Source organism: Lonchura striata, chromosome 7 (genome assembly GCF_050655825.1).
Source record: "Lonchura striata isolate lonStrDom1 chromosome 7, ASM5065582v1, whole genome shotgun sequence".
Classification (NCBI taxonomy): domain Eukaryota; kingdom Metazoa; phylum Chordata; class Aves; order Passeriformes; family Estrildidae; genus Lonchura; species Lonchura striata.
In genome coordinates this window covers 11,502,065-11,519,949 of record NC_140709.1, presented here as the reverse complement: position 1 = coordinate 11,519,949, position 17,885 = coordinate 11,502,065, and the positions used below count along the sequence as shown (strand labels likewise).

General features: G+C 43.2%; 1 protein-coding gene across 3 annotated transcripts in view; it reads left to right on the top strand.

The window, feature by feature from the left end:
- SLC15A2 (solute carrier family 15 member 2) overlaps positions 1–17,885 on the top strand; it is a 150,709-nt gene that overhangs the window by 19,793 nt on the left and 113,031 nt on the right. Inside the window, exon 1 of one of the 3 annotated variants that reach the window (XM_085584199.1) lies at positions 8,634–8,702. The exons of the other annotated variants lie outside the window; for them this stretch is intronic. Within the exon in view, the coding sequence (XP_085440325.1) occupies positions 8,654–8,702 (49 nt within the window). The 5' untranslated portion in view covers positions 8,634–8,653. Of the gene's footprint in view, positions 1–8,633; positions 8,703–17,885 lie in introns of those variants that run through there. 3 annotated transcript variants of the gene reach the window in all.

Sequence of the window (17,885 nt, the reverse complement as noted above, 5' to 3'; positions counted from 1 at the left end):
TCAATCTATGAATGTCCATACCCTATAGCCTTATAATTTTGGTCATGTTTCTTCTGTCAAAATTAATTATATGGCAAAAGCCTTGAGAGCTCCAAGCCAGCACTGAGCCCTGCTCTCTCAGGTGCTGTATGCAGAGCACAATATGGCTTTAGTCATCTTGAAACAACAAATCTACCAGAGAGAATCTGCATCCTCTGGTTATATTCTCTCCATATCTGGGGACTAGCCTGAAAGGCTTGTGAAAGATAAAAATATGGGACCTGGGCAGTCAGATGTAGTGAGGACAGCTCCAGCCATATCATGGAATATAAAATGCTTTCGCACTATGGGCGGAGGTGAGGAGATTGGTGGTTTCTGTCTCTCAGCTGCTGGGTGGCTGCTTGACAAACATGTCCATTAGCTAGAAAATATCTGGCACTGGTGTAAGAGGGGATTTTGGTAACTGTGAGTCTTCTCTGTAATGAAAATGTAAAACAAAATCATGTGAGAGGCAGGGTGTGGTGATACAGATAGAGAATGAGAATCTTCACACACAGGCACAGATCCTGTTCCCCTAGAAGCACTCTCATCTCCTTCCTGTGATGGGGAAATGAAAGTTATTCACAGGGTTAAAGGTATGGGCATTGGAGACAGCAAAATAAGCAATAATGGCTTGGAGAGAAGACAGGAAGATGAAGCATGGCTATGCCTTGGGGACAGTTACTGCTTGCACAGCATGTCTTCCTGCTGTACACCATCTCAGAGTGAATCCCACTTTCAGAATTTGAATTACTTTAGGGGAGATATTTCTTTTTTACTGTTTTTAGGCCTGTTGTGCTCAGAGAAAGTGAGCAGGGCTTGTCCTGCTCTGGCACAGCTGGAACAAAGCTCTGGCTAAGTGAGAGCCAGAAATTGCCATAAAAGAGAGGGATGATTCTCATGGGGCTGAGAACATGGCTTGTAGTTTACCGTGAGTCTCAGCTAAGCTCAGAAGAAAGAAGATTCTTTGCAAGTCCAGCAGATTTGAGCAAGTTATGAGGAGGCATTAAAACATCTTGCTGGGAAACAGTTTTTGTTTTTCAGAATGAGTGTGGCTATCAGGTGCATCCACTTTGCAGGGCTGGGCCTGGGTGGAGGAGCTGAAACACGGCCCACAGTTTTGGGGCCGGGAAGTTTCTTCCCACCCTCTAAGAGGTCCCCTTGGAATTAAGGGTATTTCTGTATGCCAGGAGCTGGTGCTCTGCTTAGCAAAGAGACACCACATCTTCAGCTGTGGAGTTAGTAGTTGTGACTGAGTCATGACCTTGGACAGCTGCTCTCAGAGAAGATGTGCTGCTAGCTTCATGACCTGACAGAGAGGGGATTAGTGAAGTTGCTCAGTGTGGTTATGTGACATGTTTGAAAAGGCTCTTTGTAAAGTCCTGACCCCTGGGACTAGGTCCACAACTCTGTGAGCATCACCTCCCTAACCTGGGCAAGGCATGAAACCCCACCACAGCTCCCTGAAGGTCATCACTACTTGTGTGGGGAGGCAAAGCTCTGCTGGAAAAGCCAATGTAATCCTGCACCATGAAGTCACAGCTCGAGGCAACGGGCACATCCTTTGCCAGTGTAAAGTACCGTGACCTGATTGATTTCAGGGCCAGCCTTGGTATTGAAGATGTCGCAAAAAGTTCTTTTGAAGAAGTCTTTAGAGAAATGTTTCCCCCTTGGTCTTCTGTTAACTTGCCTGTGATAATACATCTGCAGTTGCTATCACTGTAGAGTTTGCTCAGAAGAAGAAGAAAGAAAAAGAAAGAAGAGAGGCTGCTGTTCATCTTATTGACCGCTTATTCACTTCTTTAAAAGTAATTAGGAGTTTAATCAGAGTTTCTATGGATTTTTGGGGGAATCTGTAATTAAAATCTGCACAGTCAACTTGCATTAAATGCTTAACCCTCTTCCAGAGCTGCTCAAATATCTTTAATATTCTCACGTCCTCTAATGGAAACTGTCAAGTACCTCAACATAAAAATGAGCAGCAATTCCCCTGCAGCAGGCTACCAAACTGCAGCCCCCAACAGTTTTCTGGTGCGAGGAAAGGTCTGCTCTGTGATAACAGCCCAGGCTGTAGGTTAACAGGCCTAATCGACTCCGAGCTGATTTTTCTCTAATGAGTAGAGATGTTTCTTTTCATCAGCATAGAGTACAGTGTATGGAGAGGGGGAAGGAAAGCAGAAGAAAAAAAAAGCTGTCTGTGTAGGGATGGAGACAGTGTCTTGATAAGCTTTCAATTAAGAGCAGATTAAAATTAGGTTTATCTTCTCCTGAAAATGGCAATGACGTTAATATAATAATACAATGTAATAACTTAATAACCCAGTTGGAAGTGACTCATCCATATTGGAAATATCACATTTTTGCTGCCTAGTTCTGGGAAGGTTAAGTGTTTCCATCCCTCATTCCTGTGGGTGTGCATGTACCCATGGGGAGAGGGAAGGCTGGACAGTTCCTGGCTGCTTCTCCTCTGGGACATTTGGTGTGACTGACAAGGGAGATTTATGGTACAGACGCATGTGATGGGTCCATTTGTAGAAACAAGTGTTGAGGCTCTGCAGAGTCCTCCACTGCTTGGTCCTCTATGCTTACACAATTCCATTGCTCCACTGGGGACAGGACAGAGACCCGGAGCTTTGAGGTGTAGCAGCTGGTGTCTGGCCTTGCTAGGAAACGATCCAGAATCAAACATCCCCAGTTGACTGTTCCTTACTTCTCATTCCAGCCCATCTTGTGTATTATGGACTATGAAATCTGCTGGCCGTAGTGGGGGTTTCATTCCTTCTGTTCAGGTAAAGGAAATAAGTTTCCTTTGCCAAAGGAGACGTGTGTAAGCTGCTTTGTGCAATGTTTGCTGCCCCAAGCTCAGGTGTTGACCTCTGAAATTAACCCAGATTTTCACCTAAGAAAAGCCTGACTGAACTGGTGTCATGGGAGAGTGCAGCTGCTCATTCTGTTCAGGTTGGATGATCTCAGATGTGCCATTTGGCTGCAGGGACAAAGCTAGTAAATCCTTTCCTGCAATCAGGACATCTGATTTGGCTGAGAATGGTTTACTCACCTCATTTCATGGAATGATCAACACTAGCCTGTAACTTGTGTGTTGGACAAAGGACTTGTGTCTGTGACCTGTGAGGTGTGTATGTAGGAAGGTATAAAACACTTCTACTATCTTGTCATGAAGGTTGTCATCATTGTCTTGGTCCAGAGCCTGAGCTTTACCCATGAGAAGTGATCAGATTAAATGTATTAGAGCACCCAAGACCTCTAAATAATTAAGTATAGTGATATAGTTATTTGCAACTGACAATGCTTAAACATTTGAATTAGTTATTGTGATTTTGTGTGCTGGCCCCTCGGTTATGTGCTGGAGATTTCCTGCACTTCAGCATATCTGTGGCTTGCTTGTGTTCTTTAGTTTATTTACCTGAGAATAATGAATTAAAGCAGCTTCCCAGTGAAACAAATAATCTGTGTCCATATACAAAACCCTTCAGGGCAGTATTTACTCATTCCTGACCTCTAATGTGAGTTTAACCATTTACCCTTTGAGTTGAGTGACTCACTTGATTGACTGCAGCGTGGATCTGCTCAGGCCAGTCCAGGTGCAGGGTGACAAGTTCAATGGTAGTGAAAGTGAAAAACAATAAAAAACAACTGAAGTAACAAGGAAATGCCAGGAGAAAAAGGAAGTGCCTGAAGAAAGAACACCAGGTTTCTTTCCTTTGGCATTACAGCCTGGGATTTTTTCATCAAAGAAATGGAGTGTGTAAAAGTCTTTTGTGTTAAAACTCTAGCTTTAATACAGAAATGCCTCTAATGCAGTGATCAGTCATCCCATGGAGAGTGACAGCCCAACAGTAACATAGCCATGACTAACACAGTTCCTTGTGGTCTTCCCTTTCCCACTTCTGACTGCAGCTGGGGATGTCAGAGTGGGAAAAGAAAACTTTGCAGCCTGTCCAGTAGTGCTTGAATGCTCTTCTTCCTCAGCCATTTGAGGATAATGAAAGTAGCCGTTTCTTCTTCGGATTTATGCTGCTTTAGAACATTAAGCTGTGGGCTGCTTCTGGGTACTTCTCTGTCCCTTCAGCTATGTCTCATGTCCAGTAGACAACTGCATAAATTTTTTAACACTGTCAAGGGAAAATTAAAAACATGGAGTATTTTGCTGTACAACTCTAATTTTTGTTGTAGCAATGATATAGGCTATTTTCTTGGGCTTTGGCCTGTATTATTTTTGCCTGAATCTAAAGCAGTTATTTTTTAATAGTTTTCCATTGACTGACATGGGAGGCTACTTGTAAAATTATAATAGAGAAATTCAAATGTCACACTTTATAGAAAACTAAGACATTCATGCTGAATATCATAAATAGGGAAATTTAGCCTTTGACAGCAAGAACAAGCTCAGCTGATTGTGGATGTTTCTGAGGATGCTTTTTAGCTTTGTACTCTTTCAACATCATAGTCAGGACTGGACCTCCTACTTATGTGTGTGAAAGCTCCTTGTCTCTATTCCTGAGCAGCCAAGGCTAGCTAACTGATAACTGTATTCAGTACTCAATAAATGGTATTTATTGTTGTTGAAAAAAGTAATTCCCCTTCTGGCAGTGAAGAAGGTGTGACTTGTAAATAGAGGTCTGGCAGTAATGCTGTGCCTGCAGATACAGCAAGGGTTTGACAAAATGGCAGCAGAGCTGGATTAATTACGTGTTGGTCTGCAGGAGCAGAACAACCCTGTCAAAATGCAGACTCTGCTTGCTGGAACCACCCCTGGATGAGACCCTGCAGAAATGAGTTACTGTGCAAAGTGGCTCAAGTGCCAGAGTTCCCAGCCATGCTTACCAAGACGGAATTCTCCAAATTATATGGGACAGGAAAAGCATGCTGCCAAACCTTTGATATAATTTCAAATGTGAAACGTCTTCAAGAAAAATGTTGTACACTGGCCTTGTTGTAGAGACTGAGATGCCCACTAAGGCTTGTCACACAGGTCACAGCTGTTTTCCTTTGCAAATTACTTTTACACAGAGATCAGTGTTCTTCCCAAGCATCACCACTCACCTGGCACACTTTTGCAGGTTTTCAGCTCTCAGGAGAATTTACTCTCCTCTGGTTTCCCACCTGGGGTTCTCTTTGTCATTAATTTCCTCTGGAACAGAAGCACCTGAGCTACAGATTCAGAAACTGGAAGAACTGGAGGAGCATTTGGGATTGTGGCATTTGCCCCATTGCTGCATTTTTCCCTAAGCATCATTGGCTGCAATAGGAGGCAGGCTGTTGATCAAATTGGACACACATCTATTTTGGTAATGCTGGTTGTTTTTTTAGCTATTCTTGTTTTTCTAACCTGCCATTTTACTATCTACTCTCTGTGCTGATAAGTTGACTGAGGATGTCAGTCAACTTATGATGATCAAGGATGACCTTGATCTCTTCCCTAATTTGAGCCTGGCAGCATCTACAGGCAGGATGTGGAGAGGGAAGTGAGCATTTCAGGTACTGGCCCTTGGCTGCCAGTTTATGCAGCAACCCCACTGGAGAAGTCTCCTTTTCTTAAATATAGGATTCTCACAGTAACTGCAGATATTGTAGATTGTTCCTTGTAGCATTTATCTCCCTGATGTGTGCAGCCATCACATCCCTGCCTGGAGCCTGGCAGTCCCACTACTTAGTTGGGATATAGATGTTTAGTCTGTTTTAATCTGATCCTCACAAATCAGTCCCAGGAGCCATTTCTGGTGCCTTCCTCCCAGTGTCATGCAGTTTGTCAATACCCAGCCTGCTGCTGGGGATTTAAAAATGTGTATGTGTATTTTTAACCAAGCAGTCTCTGCACTGAGCTCTTGGAGAGCAGAAACTGAAGGCTGTGTACAGGGAGGCAAAGCTGGAAAAAGGAGGAAGATCCACCAGGATGCTTGCTGTCTCTGAGTGACCCCATTGAGGACCTGCTCAGAGCCCATGCCTTGTTTGGAGCCTGTCACCTCAGTCATTGGGGAGCTGTTGGAACAGGCTGGGAACAGGCTGTGCTAGTGCCAATGGCACTACACAAAAAGGCATTCACAAATAACGAAGCTCTGAAACACCCTGAAAATAAGTGTCAGCAGCTTGAATTGGGGTCAGTTGTGCTGTGGTGAGAAGCAGGCCAGGCTGGGGAGCAGGGAAGAGATCTCCCCTTTTTCTGCCTGCCTGGGAGAAGGGGCTTCTGAGGCAATGGGAAACACACCTGTTCCTGCTGACTGTCCATGGGAAAGCCAGGCACTGACAGGTCCTTAACCCTGCTGCAGATCAGGGTCTGGTCATCCTGGTATTCTTCAGACCTCATGTAGATACCCAAAAGAAGCACACTCCCATCTGCAGAACTTGTTTTCCTGAGGCTGCAGCAGGCAAACAGATACTGCCCACAGACCAGTAGTTCATGTAGCCTCCTGACTGTCTGCAATGCTCTGAACAGCCATGGACAAGTTGCCACCTTGCTTTCTGCCTCAATTTCCCCTTTTTGTAACAGGATAGTAACAGCATGGGAAGGGAGGAGGTGATAAGGGTTTTTGTGTCATTATGGTTGTCACTGCTGAGGGGCTGCTGCTGCCAGAGAGAGAAAGGAATTTGGTTTTGAGGCTAAGGCAGAAGGATATTTGCCTTTGCCATTAAACTAGTGGCTGTCTCTGGCCACATGACAACACCTCTTAATTGTGTTCCCTTAAAACAAGAAGGAGGATCCCCACAAAGTGCAAACTGCACCAGGGCTCTTTAAGCTGAGTTCTGTACCAGCCAGTCTGTGGTCCCCCTTTGAAGATGTCATGTCTCTGGCTAAAGGACACTCTTTAAGTCTAGTCCTAAGGACCCATCACAGCAGGCTGTGTAAAACCCTGGCTTTCCACAGGCTTTACTTGCTGCATGAATCAACTTAGAAGAAAGAAGATAAGATTTTTAATGCTGAATTGAGTGGTAGCAAAGCCTGCTCCTCTCTCCCAGGTATTAAATAGCAACTTGGCTGCTAAAGGACTTTGCTCTGAAGTGCTGTGTGTAGGCTAGAGCCACCAGTGCTCTCTGCTGTAAGACATGAGGTGCAGACCTGAGAACATATGGGATGCAGTGTTGCTGTTCCCCACACTGGAGTGGTTAGTAAGTGTGCAGATACCAGCTGGACAAGTGTTCAGGATTCTTACAAGTGCCATCACAAATGCTGTCTCCTGAAACCCTGGGCTGCTTGGCAGCAAATTAAAGAGAGCAGATGCCTGTGTTATTTCACTGGTCAAAGTGGGGAGAACAAATTAAAGTGCCTATTTTAGCACACTGAGACAGCTGTGCTCTTCTCAAGCCAGTTCCTGAGGAGTCACCTATCCATGCTTGATGGAAGGGAAAGCATCTGGTGTAGCAACAGCCAGTTAGCCAGAAGTGGAGGAGCTGGCAAAGACTTCCTGCTGTGGAAATCTTTGGATGACACCTTGGCAAAGACCAAGGGACAGATGGGAGCCCTGAACACTTCCCCCTAAGTGGTGTCAGTGCCTTTCATGGGACTGTCAAGTGCCAGGTGAGAGGAGGCTGTGATCTACACAATGGGGCATTTAGGGCTCAGCTGCAGTGGATGTCAGGTTCTGAGTAGGATTTGTTCACTGTTGATTATGACTCTGAGTTACCATCAGTTCAGTAGAGTGAACTTGGCTGCAGGAACAATCTTCAGCTGCTTCCCCACAAAGGCAGTCAGTTACTTAAAGAACCTGTAGTGCTTTTTAAACAGTATAGATGTATTAAGTATATCATGTTACTGTTAATCCTTGGTGCACTCTGGAAATGTCTGGCATTGTTATTCTTCTGTTAGTAAAATGAGGCTTAGGAAGTTTAAGTGATCAGAATCCCAATGGATTCTGGAATGAAGAGAAAGTGGAAAGGTAGAGGTGTTGTCATGCCTTACCAAAGGCATTAGAAAGGATGGATAGGTGTTCTTAACTGTGCTTCCTAATTTCTAACATAGCTCTCTAATAGAAAGGAATTTGGAAATTGGAAAAAATGACACTTCAGTGTTAATAGATCCCAATAACCAAACTGATCAGAGGATGCAATCCTTCCCCATATATCTACACAGATGCTGAACATATTTCCCTGTTTCATCCAAAATATTTTATAGTGATTCTCAGTGTTTTCTTTTACCTGTTGCTTAGAGTGGTTTATATTTAACATGATATTACTTAGTTAAATTAAACCACACCAACTCTAAGCTGAAGTTTCCCTTATTTGATGATTAGGAGCTTACACTTTGGAATAAGTTCAGCCTGTGATATGCATGTTTGGGTGCTCCTAGGCTATTCTTCCGTGGTCCAGGTCAGGGAAACATCACTCTATTAACAGATTTTAGTTTTCCAAGCAGTATGTACCCGTCTCCTGAAAAAGTTCTTATGGATCCACAGTCAATAAAAGGTTGCACGTGATTGTTACAAAGTGCTGACTGCTTTAAGACAAAAGAATAATTCCTTTTCATTTACAGGTGAAAACAGGTCCCACAGATTAAGTGCTTTGCTAAAGGTCCCTCAGAAAATGTAAAGCAGACTCAGGAGATGAACCCAAGTCACCTGCCATTCTACCTTAGCCAAGCTGCCTACTTGTATTATGGGAAGCTTGGCAAGAAATAAGGGTAATGAAGCTGCCCAGCTGCCTGGAAGAATGTCTCTGCTGCTATACAGCAGGTAATCCTTTAGATTTAAGAAATGGCATAACTTTTAAGGAGGAAATTTACAAAATATGTCATCTGAAGACATTGCCATGTTTAATGCATTTGCTGCCAATGATTTTCTTTCCCTTGCTATACTGTTTACAGAGCTCTGGTGCAGAGCTGTTGAGCTTGCTATTGAAGATGAAAGGCTGGTTGTTTTTCAAAGTCTTTTGTGCCTGTTTGCTCCTAACTGGAGCTGTCAGTGTAGATGTTTTTTATTTCCTTTATCACCATAGGTCTGAAGTCCCTCCTTTAAAGATTTCCTCAATTCAAAGAAAGATTTCTTTTGCTCCAAGTCCCAAAAGACCTGAAGGGTCTTTGCTCTTTTGTTTGGGCTGAAGACTCCACAGGCAATGCCAGTGCTTTCGAAGGGTTGCTGAAAACCTTTAACCCACAGACAGCCAATGTCCCAGCTGAAGTCCTTTGAAGAAGGCATGAGCAATTCAGTCTGTTCTACTCATTTCTGTGGCCCGGGAATGAGATCAGCCCTCTTGAACTATATAGATGCAATGGAAAAGTTTCAGTGATTATTAATTAGTGGTATTTACAATAGTACATAAAGGATAGAGCTTTTCCTCTCAAAACAGCCACAAAGAGCATCTGTTATGTACTGTACAAACCCCCACAGAGATGCTCACTCAAGTTGTTTAGAAGCCAAGTAATCAAGGCTGCAGAATCTTCCCCATTCCAAAACTAAGGCACTAAAGTTATGGGAGGTCAAGTCATTTACCCAAGATTGTGACAAGAAGATGAGACAAAGCTGAGAACTGAAACCAAGGTGCCTTAAGAACCTGATTTTCCATTTGTGTGCCATCTCTCATGTACTGAAATAGGCTGAATTATAGGATTTCCTCTCTCTGATATAGTCTGTCTGCTGGTAGTTCTGTTACTTGGGTGAGGGAGTTATTTTAGAAATCTCTGATCAGTCATTTAATCTTCATGGTCTCACTTTTTGGAAATGTTTTAGCCAATCTTTCTCTCAGAGAAGATCTGGTCTACAATGGCAGCCTGAAAGGCTGTAATGCTCATTTCAAGCATGCAGCCTTCCCACCCAGCCTGCACCACCAGAGTTATCAGTCACTCAAACCAATGGTCCTACCCAGCAACATCACCCAACTGGAAAGCATGTCTATGCAAATTTCATAATGAAGCTGTACTGAAAAGAACTAGATCCTGAGTGCTCTCCAGAGTGCTCCTCATCAGTGCATTCAAGTGACTTTGTAACTGATGAAATGTTCTTCTGCTAAATGTGCTTTTCATTTTTAAATGTGTTTTCTGTAAATGATCCACAAAAGTGATTCCAACTGGTATTTTTCATGTTGCCCTCTAGTTCTGCTGCCAACTCCCTGTCCTTGCTGACCAGAGTACAGCCCTGAAAAGGAGCTGCAGCTGAGCTGATTGTGAGCTGTGTAGGGCTGAAAAGCCCACAGTCCAGCCACTCTGATTTTAGCTGAAGGAGAAACAGTTGCAAAGGCACAATGTTCACAATGGCCAGAGCAGATCTTGCTGTTCTTGTTGAGCAGTTGCAATATTGAGCAAGGACTGAATCAATATTGAATGTGCTGAAACCAAAAGAAGACTATCTCTAAATACATTTCCAGTTTGAATGGTCTCCACTTAGCAGAAATTGATGGCACCTGTTCACTGGAAGATCCAAGCAACTCTCTGCTTGCATATATGAAATGTTTTCTTCCTGGTTTATTTCTTAGTATAGCGTACACAGCAAAGCCCATGCAGAATGCACACAAACTTCTTTCTTTGCTGTTTGTGGTTCATTAGAGAATTGAGATTAGGCATGCACAAATGTGAGGAGAGTGAAACTGCTGCCAAAGAAAACTTGTGTTCTACATCTTGGGTTTCAGGTTATCAGAGAACTGTGTAAAGAGTAACCAAAATGCATATAGTTATCACTGAAGGTGACTGACCCTTAGTAGGGCATGTAGTTCATACTCTCACTGTTATATTTAGAAAAATTGCACAATATCAGTGCAAAAAACCTTCACCAAACCCAAAAGATAGCTGCAGTCACATGCTAAGTCTGCTCAGACCTGGAAAGTTAATTTGAATCGTACATTCTAAGCACTGCCCTCACTTGGCTTTGTCAAATAGCCTGATCTATGGCATAATGGCATGTATTCTTAACCTGATTCCATTACCAACTTTGCTGATTTCTAGTCTAAAAAAAAGTTTGTTGATTTTTAATTTTTAAATTTTAACTTCTTCAAAAAATATCCCAAGAGCACGACATAGATCATATTTTGCCACAGAATCCTTTCTGACTTGATAATTAAGAGATTGATTACTCACAGCAACAGACATAAATGTTTAAACAGTACATAACTGTTCTCTGTACTTATGCAATAAAAGTGAGTTTACTTTTACAGTGGTAATTTCAGCAGCAGTCTAAATCAAAACCCTGTTGATAATCAGACAAATCTTCCTTTAAAGAGAAATGCAGTACAAGTGAGCTTGTTAGTATTATGGGCACATTATTGTCTCACTCTCCTCAATCAGCTTTTATTCAAGCTTTTACAATAGGTGTAAATTTTTATATTTCCTTAGGCAAGCAGAAGAATGAACTCAACATCTAGAAGATTACTTAAAATAGGTTATGGTGATAAGAAATAGACAATCCTGTACAGTGTTGGAAAGGTCAGTGGATTAGAGTGCTGATTTCTGCAAATGGGCAGCCCTGCTCTACTGGGGCTGGCAGGCAGCTGAATAAGAAAAAAAATTGACAGAGGGGGTGTTCAAAATCTGGTGGGGTGTTTTCTGTATGGATGTGTTAGGGAATTTGGAAGGGAGAATTTTGGGGAAATATTTCTGCAGTATGAGGTACAGCCAGTGGGTGAATGGTGTCTGAAAGAGGAATTGTATTGTGTGAGGTTAAGGACTTGCTCCTGTGTCAGACCCAGGCTCCCTCAGATGTGCCTTGTGTTCATCCCTCAGCCCTGGTTTGCCTTGTAGGGGTATAGGAGAAGTGAGGAAGCCCAGGGAAGTGGATTTGTACCTTTGTGAGTGATACAGTGACAAGCACTGCTCTGGGCTGGATGCTTTCAAGCAGTACTAAAAATGTAGGGCAGTCAGTTTTATTTTTCCATTGTCTTGACAAAGTTGCTTTAAAAAGTTGAAATAAATCAGTGAGATATTTCTGGGCTAAAATTTCATGAGTGCTCCTATCAAGGACATGCTTGCTGCTCCACACTACTATTTCCAAGCTGCACTGGTTTTGACAAGAAACGTGGTTGCTCATGTCTGACTAGGGAGAGCTGTTCTGTGTGAATGGCTGCACAGCAGAAAATGCTGTGGTCCTGAGGATGCCTCATCTCAGACAGGAGTCACTGCCCTGTGTTTTCCTCCCATCTGACTGCTGTTTTGCTGTTTTGTAAACTCATGAATTTTGGTTGCAAAGTGCTATCATTCCAATTTTCAAGCAAAAGGAGAGAAATGGTGATACCAGATTCAGTGCACCATTAACTGAAGACAGTGACGTGCATTACATTATTGTTGGCCTTTTTATCTCTGGTCCTCTCTTTTTTTTTATGACTAGCAAGGTGACAGTAAGTCAGCTCAGCCTGGCTGCTCCTTGCCTGAAGGGCCATGAGAGTGTTTCAAGAGATGGCTTTGTGATGGCTTCTCAGACATGTTAAATGTTAAGCCTTTTATGTTTGCCAGAATGCAAGATTCCTCATAAATTAGTTTTTAACAGAGCAAGTTTGGATCCTATGATAGGAACAGCCTCCTTTTCAACCAATAGGTATGGATTTAGCTATGATCTGGCTTCTCAGGTCTCATAAAATTTGCAGGAATACCCATTCCTTGAGCAGAGCCTGCACCTTCTTTAGTTGCTTAGTCAAATGGTTCTCCTAGAAATCATAGGATGGGTGTAGCTGTCGGGTTTGCTTTGTCCTGGAGAGCTGTGTCTCCAGACACTCTCACCTCATATTTTCTGCAGTCAATGACAGATCGCTTTGATATCTGCTTGTTTTTTTCTTGGGAAGTCAAGTGGAATCAGTAGCTCATTTTAGGTGGGCTGCTGGATTGGTGCTGAAAGACAGTGCAACTGTACTTTGTTTCCATTGGGGAAATGCAGGGCTCATTACCTTAGCCATCAGGGCTAGAATGAACATGGGGACTTCCACAGCTGACAGGAAGGAAAAAGACCAGGGAAGGAGATCAGTGACCTTTCCCATACCAGAGAACAAAGAGGCAAATCCGTCAGCTGATAGCCCATCATCAGGTTCTGGATTGACTCAGAGGACAAGCACTCTCCAGCTGCATTCTGGGAGCAAAAGGTTCATTGAGCTTCTGTTGTGTGCCCTGAAGCCAAAGAATATTTATTTCATGGACAACTCAGTGCTAGGATTGACCTTTTGTATCATATCCTTTGGGGCAGGTGCTTGGCTCTGGTGCTTTGTGTAAGCCCATCCTTTGTCTTGGTTTTGGCTTTCTTTTGCCTTCCCATTTCTGGCTCACCTTGGTTCACCACATGTCAAATTACTTTCATCTTTGCTGCCTGCCAGGGCAGGGTAGGGGCCAAAAATACAGTAGAGCAGAAGGTGCTGCACACACAGTTTTTACTGGCAGATATAGCTGTGCAGTCCAGGCCAGTGTTCTCAAAGGTTTCTCCTTAACCTGTAATCAGGCACAGATCCTGGTGCCTTCAACGACTCTTGCCTAAGAAAGCCCTCTGTGACTTGTCCTGCAGCAAGGTGTTAAGTGGTGCAGACTTGCCTCTCTCAAGATCATCCATCCAGCCTCAGATAGAGAAGAGCTGCTTACTGTGCCATTTATGTTTGGCCATTCTGCCATTTGGGCAGACCTGCTCCCCTCTGTGGCTTGCACATGAAAACCAACTGCCTCAGGCAGTCACCCAATACATCTGCCACAGCTTTCATTAGCATGGCCAGAGTCATCTGTTCTGCATGAATGGGGCTGACCAGCATCTGGCAAATCTTTGCACCACTAGGATCTATTGTAAAGGGCAAGTGACCAATTTCTCCAACATCACAGCTATAGAGCAGAATTTAAGCAATGGCTCTGCCCTGGTATGGTTGCTTTTGAGCTTTCAGCTCGAAAGAGTTGGGCTTCTTCCCCATTTAAAACCACCTGAATCCACAGTGTCCAGCAGAGCCACAAATTCTGTCACATAAGCAGTTTTTTGGGTGCCCGTGTCTTTGAATTTCAGTGGCTCTAGCAGCCAGCACATGGCTGAGGTATCTAAGAGTGTGCTGCAGCAAGGCAGGGCTGCATGGGGTGCAGAGGTGGGACAGATTTGGCCCATGCAGGTGGCAAATAGCCACTCTTTTTTTTCCTGCCCTTCCCTAAAGCAAACACAACTCTGGAGCTTGACCTTGTCTGACTGGAAAATGAGCCAAGTTCACTGAAGAGGCAGCTGAGGCAGTATAAACTGGTGTTTTCACTCACTGGCAATACCCTGCCTCACTGCACTTGGTTTGTCTGGGTCAGCACTCCATTACTGAGTGCAGAACTGGAAGGAATGTACACTGGCAATGTTGTCTGTCTCTAGAAGATCTGGAAATTTAACAGTCTTAGAGACTTAAAGATGCAGATTTACACCTCACCAGAATGTCTGAGATTTAGAAAATCTTCCTATCCTGAGGCAGAACAAACTGCCTGTATTTCAAAAAGAATGAAAACATGAAAAATATTACTTGAGTCAGTCAAAATGTTTTTGACATGTTTTGTTTCAATTGTTCAAAGCTTTTATGATGTGTTTGCAGATTTTTTATCTACACCAACTAAAATCTTTGAAATGACATATTTGAATAATGTTGAAATTTCATTCTCTCTCTGATTTAGTAGATAAAGACAATCTTTTCCATTCTTTCCCTGCAAACCCATATTTTTTCCACTGGTTTAAGTGAATGTTTACTTTCTGCTTAAAAAAAAATCAGTTGGTGTAATGTAAATTTACTTGATTCAATTAAAAAGAGCTTTTGAGGGGCAAAGTCAGGGAATTTATCTCCTGTATGATAAATGGTGTCAAAGAGGTTACCACTGGATATAAAGTTAACCTGGAAACTAGTTTTTCCTATCTTCTAGCTCAGTTTTAAATACTGGTAATTCTGTCTTTGGTTTGAGTCAGGAAATCAGTGTAAGAAGCCTCACAAAGCACTTAGAGATCATTTGAGCATGAGGCAGCAAACAGAGATAAACATCCTGAGGTTTTACAGTCCTAACTGCATTAGCTTCTCATCCACTGGCAGTTGACTCCAGATCCCTCTAAAGGGCTAAATAAAACCTATGTTATTGAGCTGTATCCTCAGCTGAGTCTCCCCTCCTGCTGGGTCTTGTAGCTACTTGACTACAATGCCATTGTGGTGCACGACCTGCTGCAGGGCAGGATGATGCTGGCACATTAAACTGTCTGGATGTGCACATATTCATATGGATTTTGATGATATGTGACACCTGTAATTGTTTGAACAGTTCACCCTGAGGAGGGTTGAACTGAGGTGCAAGGGAAGTAACCCTGCCTGGCCAAGATACAGCAGAGGAAATCTGCTGTAACCAAGAGTAACAAACCACAGCAATTACCCAATTAAAGCTAAGCCCCTCTTTAATCAAGACAGTCAAGTTAAGATGCCCTTGGGATTTTTGCAAGAAGGAGGAAGCCCTAATCATTGCAAAGGGAATTGCTTCTTTTTCTACCAGGTTTGAAGTTGCCCCCAAACTTGCGGATGCTAATTTTGAAAAAGAGAATCATTAGTTTTTAATAAAGAATTTGCTCCTTGGGAGGTGTGGGGATGGACTGAAAGCATTTTGCCATACAGTTTAGAGTTCATTAGTGCATCCATCAGGGAAAATGTGTGAGAAAAGTGAAATCAGATGAATATGCCTTATTTAACCTCCAAACCAGTGTTTTGGAAAAAAAAAAAGGCAATTTCTTCTAAATCTGGGTTCCAGGTGACTGCTTTTTATCTGAGCTCCATTAAATTATTCCCCTGCTAAATTTTCATGAAATAGGCTTTTTGCTCCAGCAGACGCTGACTCCCTGAGATAATTTTGAAAGCAAAACATTCTGTTTTTATTAGTAATGATCCATCTTCCACGCTGGTACTATGAGGGGCTTGAGGAAGATGTTTGTTCCTAGGTGTCAATTTTCTGCACTGAATCCTTGTTTTTTCACTGACATGGGAATGGGCAGGATGAACTGGTTCCTTTTTGTCTCCCTGACTGTGGGTTGCACCAGGGTACAACAGAAAGTCATGAGAGCACCTGGCAGTGATTTTGCTCCCAGATAAGTCAAGAGGCAGCATGCCTGGTCTCACACTCACTGCTCAGGCTTGTAGCTGGATCCTTCTCACCCTCACTCCCACTGCAGTGTGAGACTGCAGAGAGGAGACTCTCTTCAGGCTCGGTTATGGTAATTTCTTCCTTCGTTTATTGTCCCATGTGATTAATTCCCAGCTTTTATTTCTATGTGGCAACCACCAGACACAATTTTTCTACAAGCTTCTGTTTATTCTGGACTTATACATGGTAAATTTCCTACACAACCCTTTTTAAAAACACATTTATTTTCTTTTACTGACTCTGGTCAAAGCAGCTATTCTGAAATCCCATAGGGATGGGGCATTAGGGGCAGACAAAAATGATTAGCCGGAGCTGCTGCACATACCAAGTGCAGCTGGTTGAAAATAGCCTTGACCTTTTTATAAACTGAAGTGTTGTCCAGCCCTTTTTTCACTGACCTTTCATATTAATGTGCTAAGGGGACTGGGCAGAACTGCCTCAACATTTCCCAGGTGGTCATTTCTTGGGGCATGTTTGCCTTGACAGATTTCTTCCTGTGCATGAACTCTGAGGCAGAAGGAATCTTTTCACAAATATTTTGTATTACTATCTATGATTTTTATGGCAAATTGAGCTCCCTTCATGTTGTTTTGCTTCGTTTCTTTCTTCTCCTTGGTGACCTCACAGCCATTAGTGCCTGAATTCCAGCCTTTATGTACCTCATTCCTCTCTCTGCTGTCTCTGAAGAGGGCTTTGTATCCTTGACCCAGCCATATGAGGCTTGTATTGCAGTCTGAAGGGCTGTTCACGTGGCATGAGCAGACTGGGACCTATCTAGGTGTGTAGAAGACCCCAGAAGTCTGGGATTCCCTGGCAGAAGCAGTAATGGAAACAACAAGCTTGGTTTGGAGCTTCAAGGCTCCTGCCTCAATGCTGGGAAGCCTGGAAGCCCCCATACCCCAAGGATTTGCAGGGTCCCCACTGTGGGAATGAGCTGGGTTACCTGGGCAGCCAGAGGCTACTGAGGTCTGTGACCCAGATATCCTCACTCCAGTGCAGTCCTGCCAACATTCAGGGAGGAGATTCTTCCTATCAAGCCATTTTACTACAAGTTTGTCTTCACAAATGCAGAGCCTAGGGGAGAGAAGAATGAGCCCTTTAATCTCAAGGAATGCAATGGCATTTTATCATGTCCTCTGAATTATTCTGCCACAAACATCTTGAATGTCTGGTTTATCTCCTCTAAAATGATCTATACACTGCTCATCAATCATCTTTATTTCACAACTAACATGCCAGAGGTGGTTCAGCAACCTGAGGATTTGGACTGAAATTATTGTATTTTCTGGAGCTCTGGGTCTGAACCAGGGGGAAGTTTCTGGTGCATTTGAGATGTTTGGGTGCTGTGGAGATGGGGCATGGGGTGCTTAGTGGATGGCCGGTCAGGCTGTCCACCTGTGTCAGGCTCTGTCTTTCTGCATGCCCGCTCTCAGGAGCAGCAAATTTCAGCTTTGCAGTAGATTATGAAGACAATACAGAAGCAAGTAAAAACTTATTTTCTTTCTCATTTAAAACACTCAAGGTTACTTTGTCTTAGGAACACAGGTCTACCTGCCTGGCTTGCTCCTATTTCACTGCAACCTGGACTTGAATGGCAAAGTGATTCTTGCATGAGTAGAAATTGGGGTGCCTGAGAAATGTTCAGCACTCATAGCAGGACTGGCTTTTTGGAGAAGTTGTCAATAACCAAAGCCTAAATCTAGTTTTAGGCATTAAGCTGAATATGAGCTCTTGGAAAACATACAACATCAATTCTGCTTACTGATCAGTTTTGATAAGTTGGCTTGTTATAGTTAAACCCTTTGAGTTGCTTTCCATTCCCCAACAGGGAATGTGA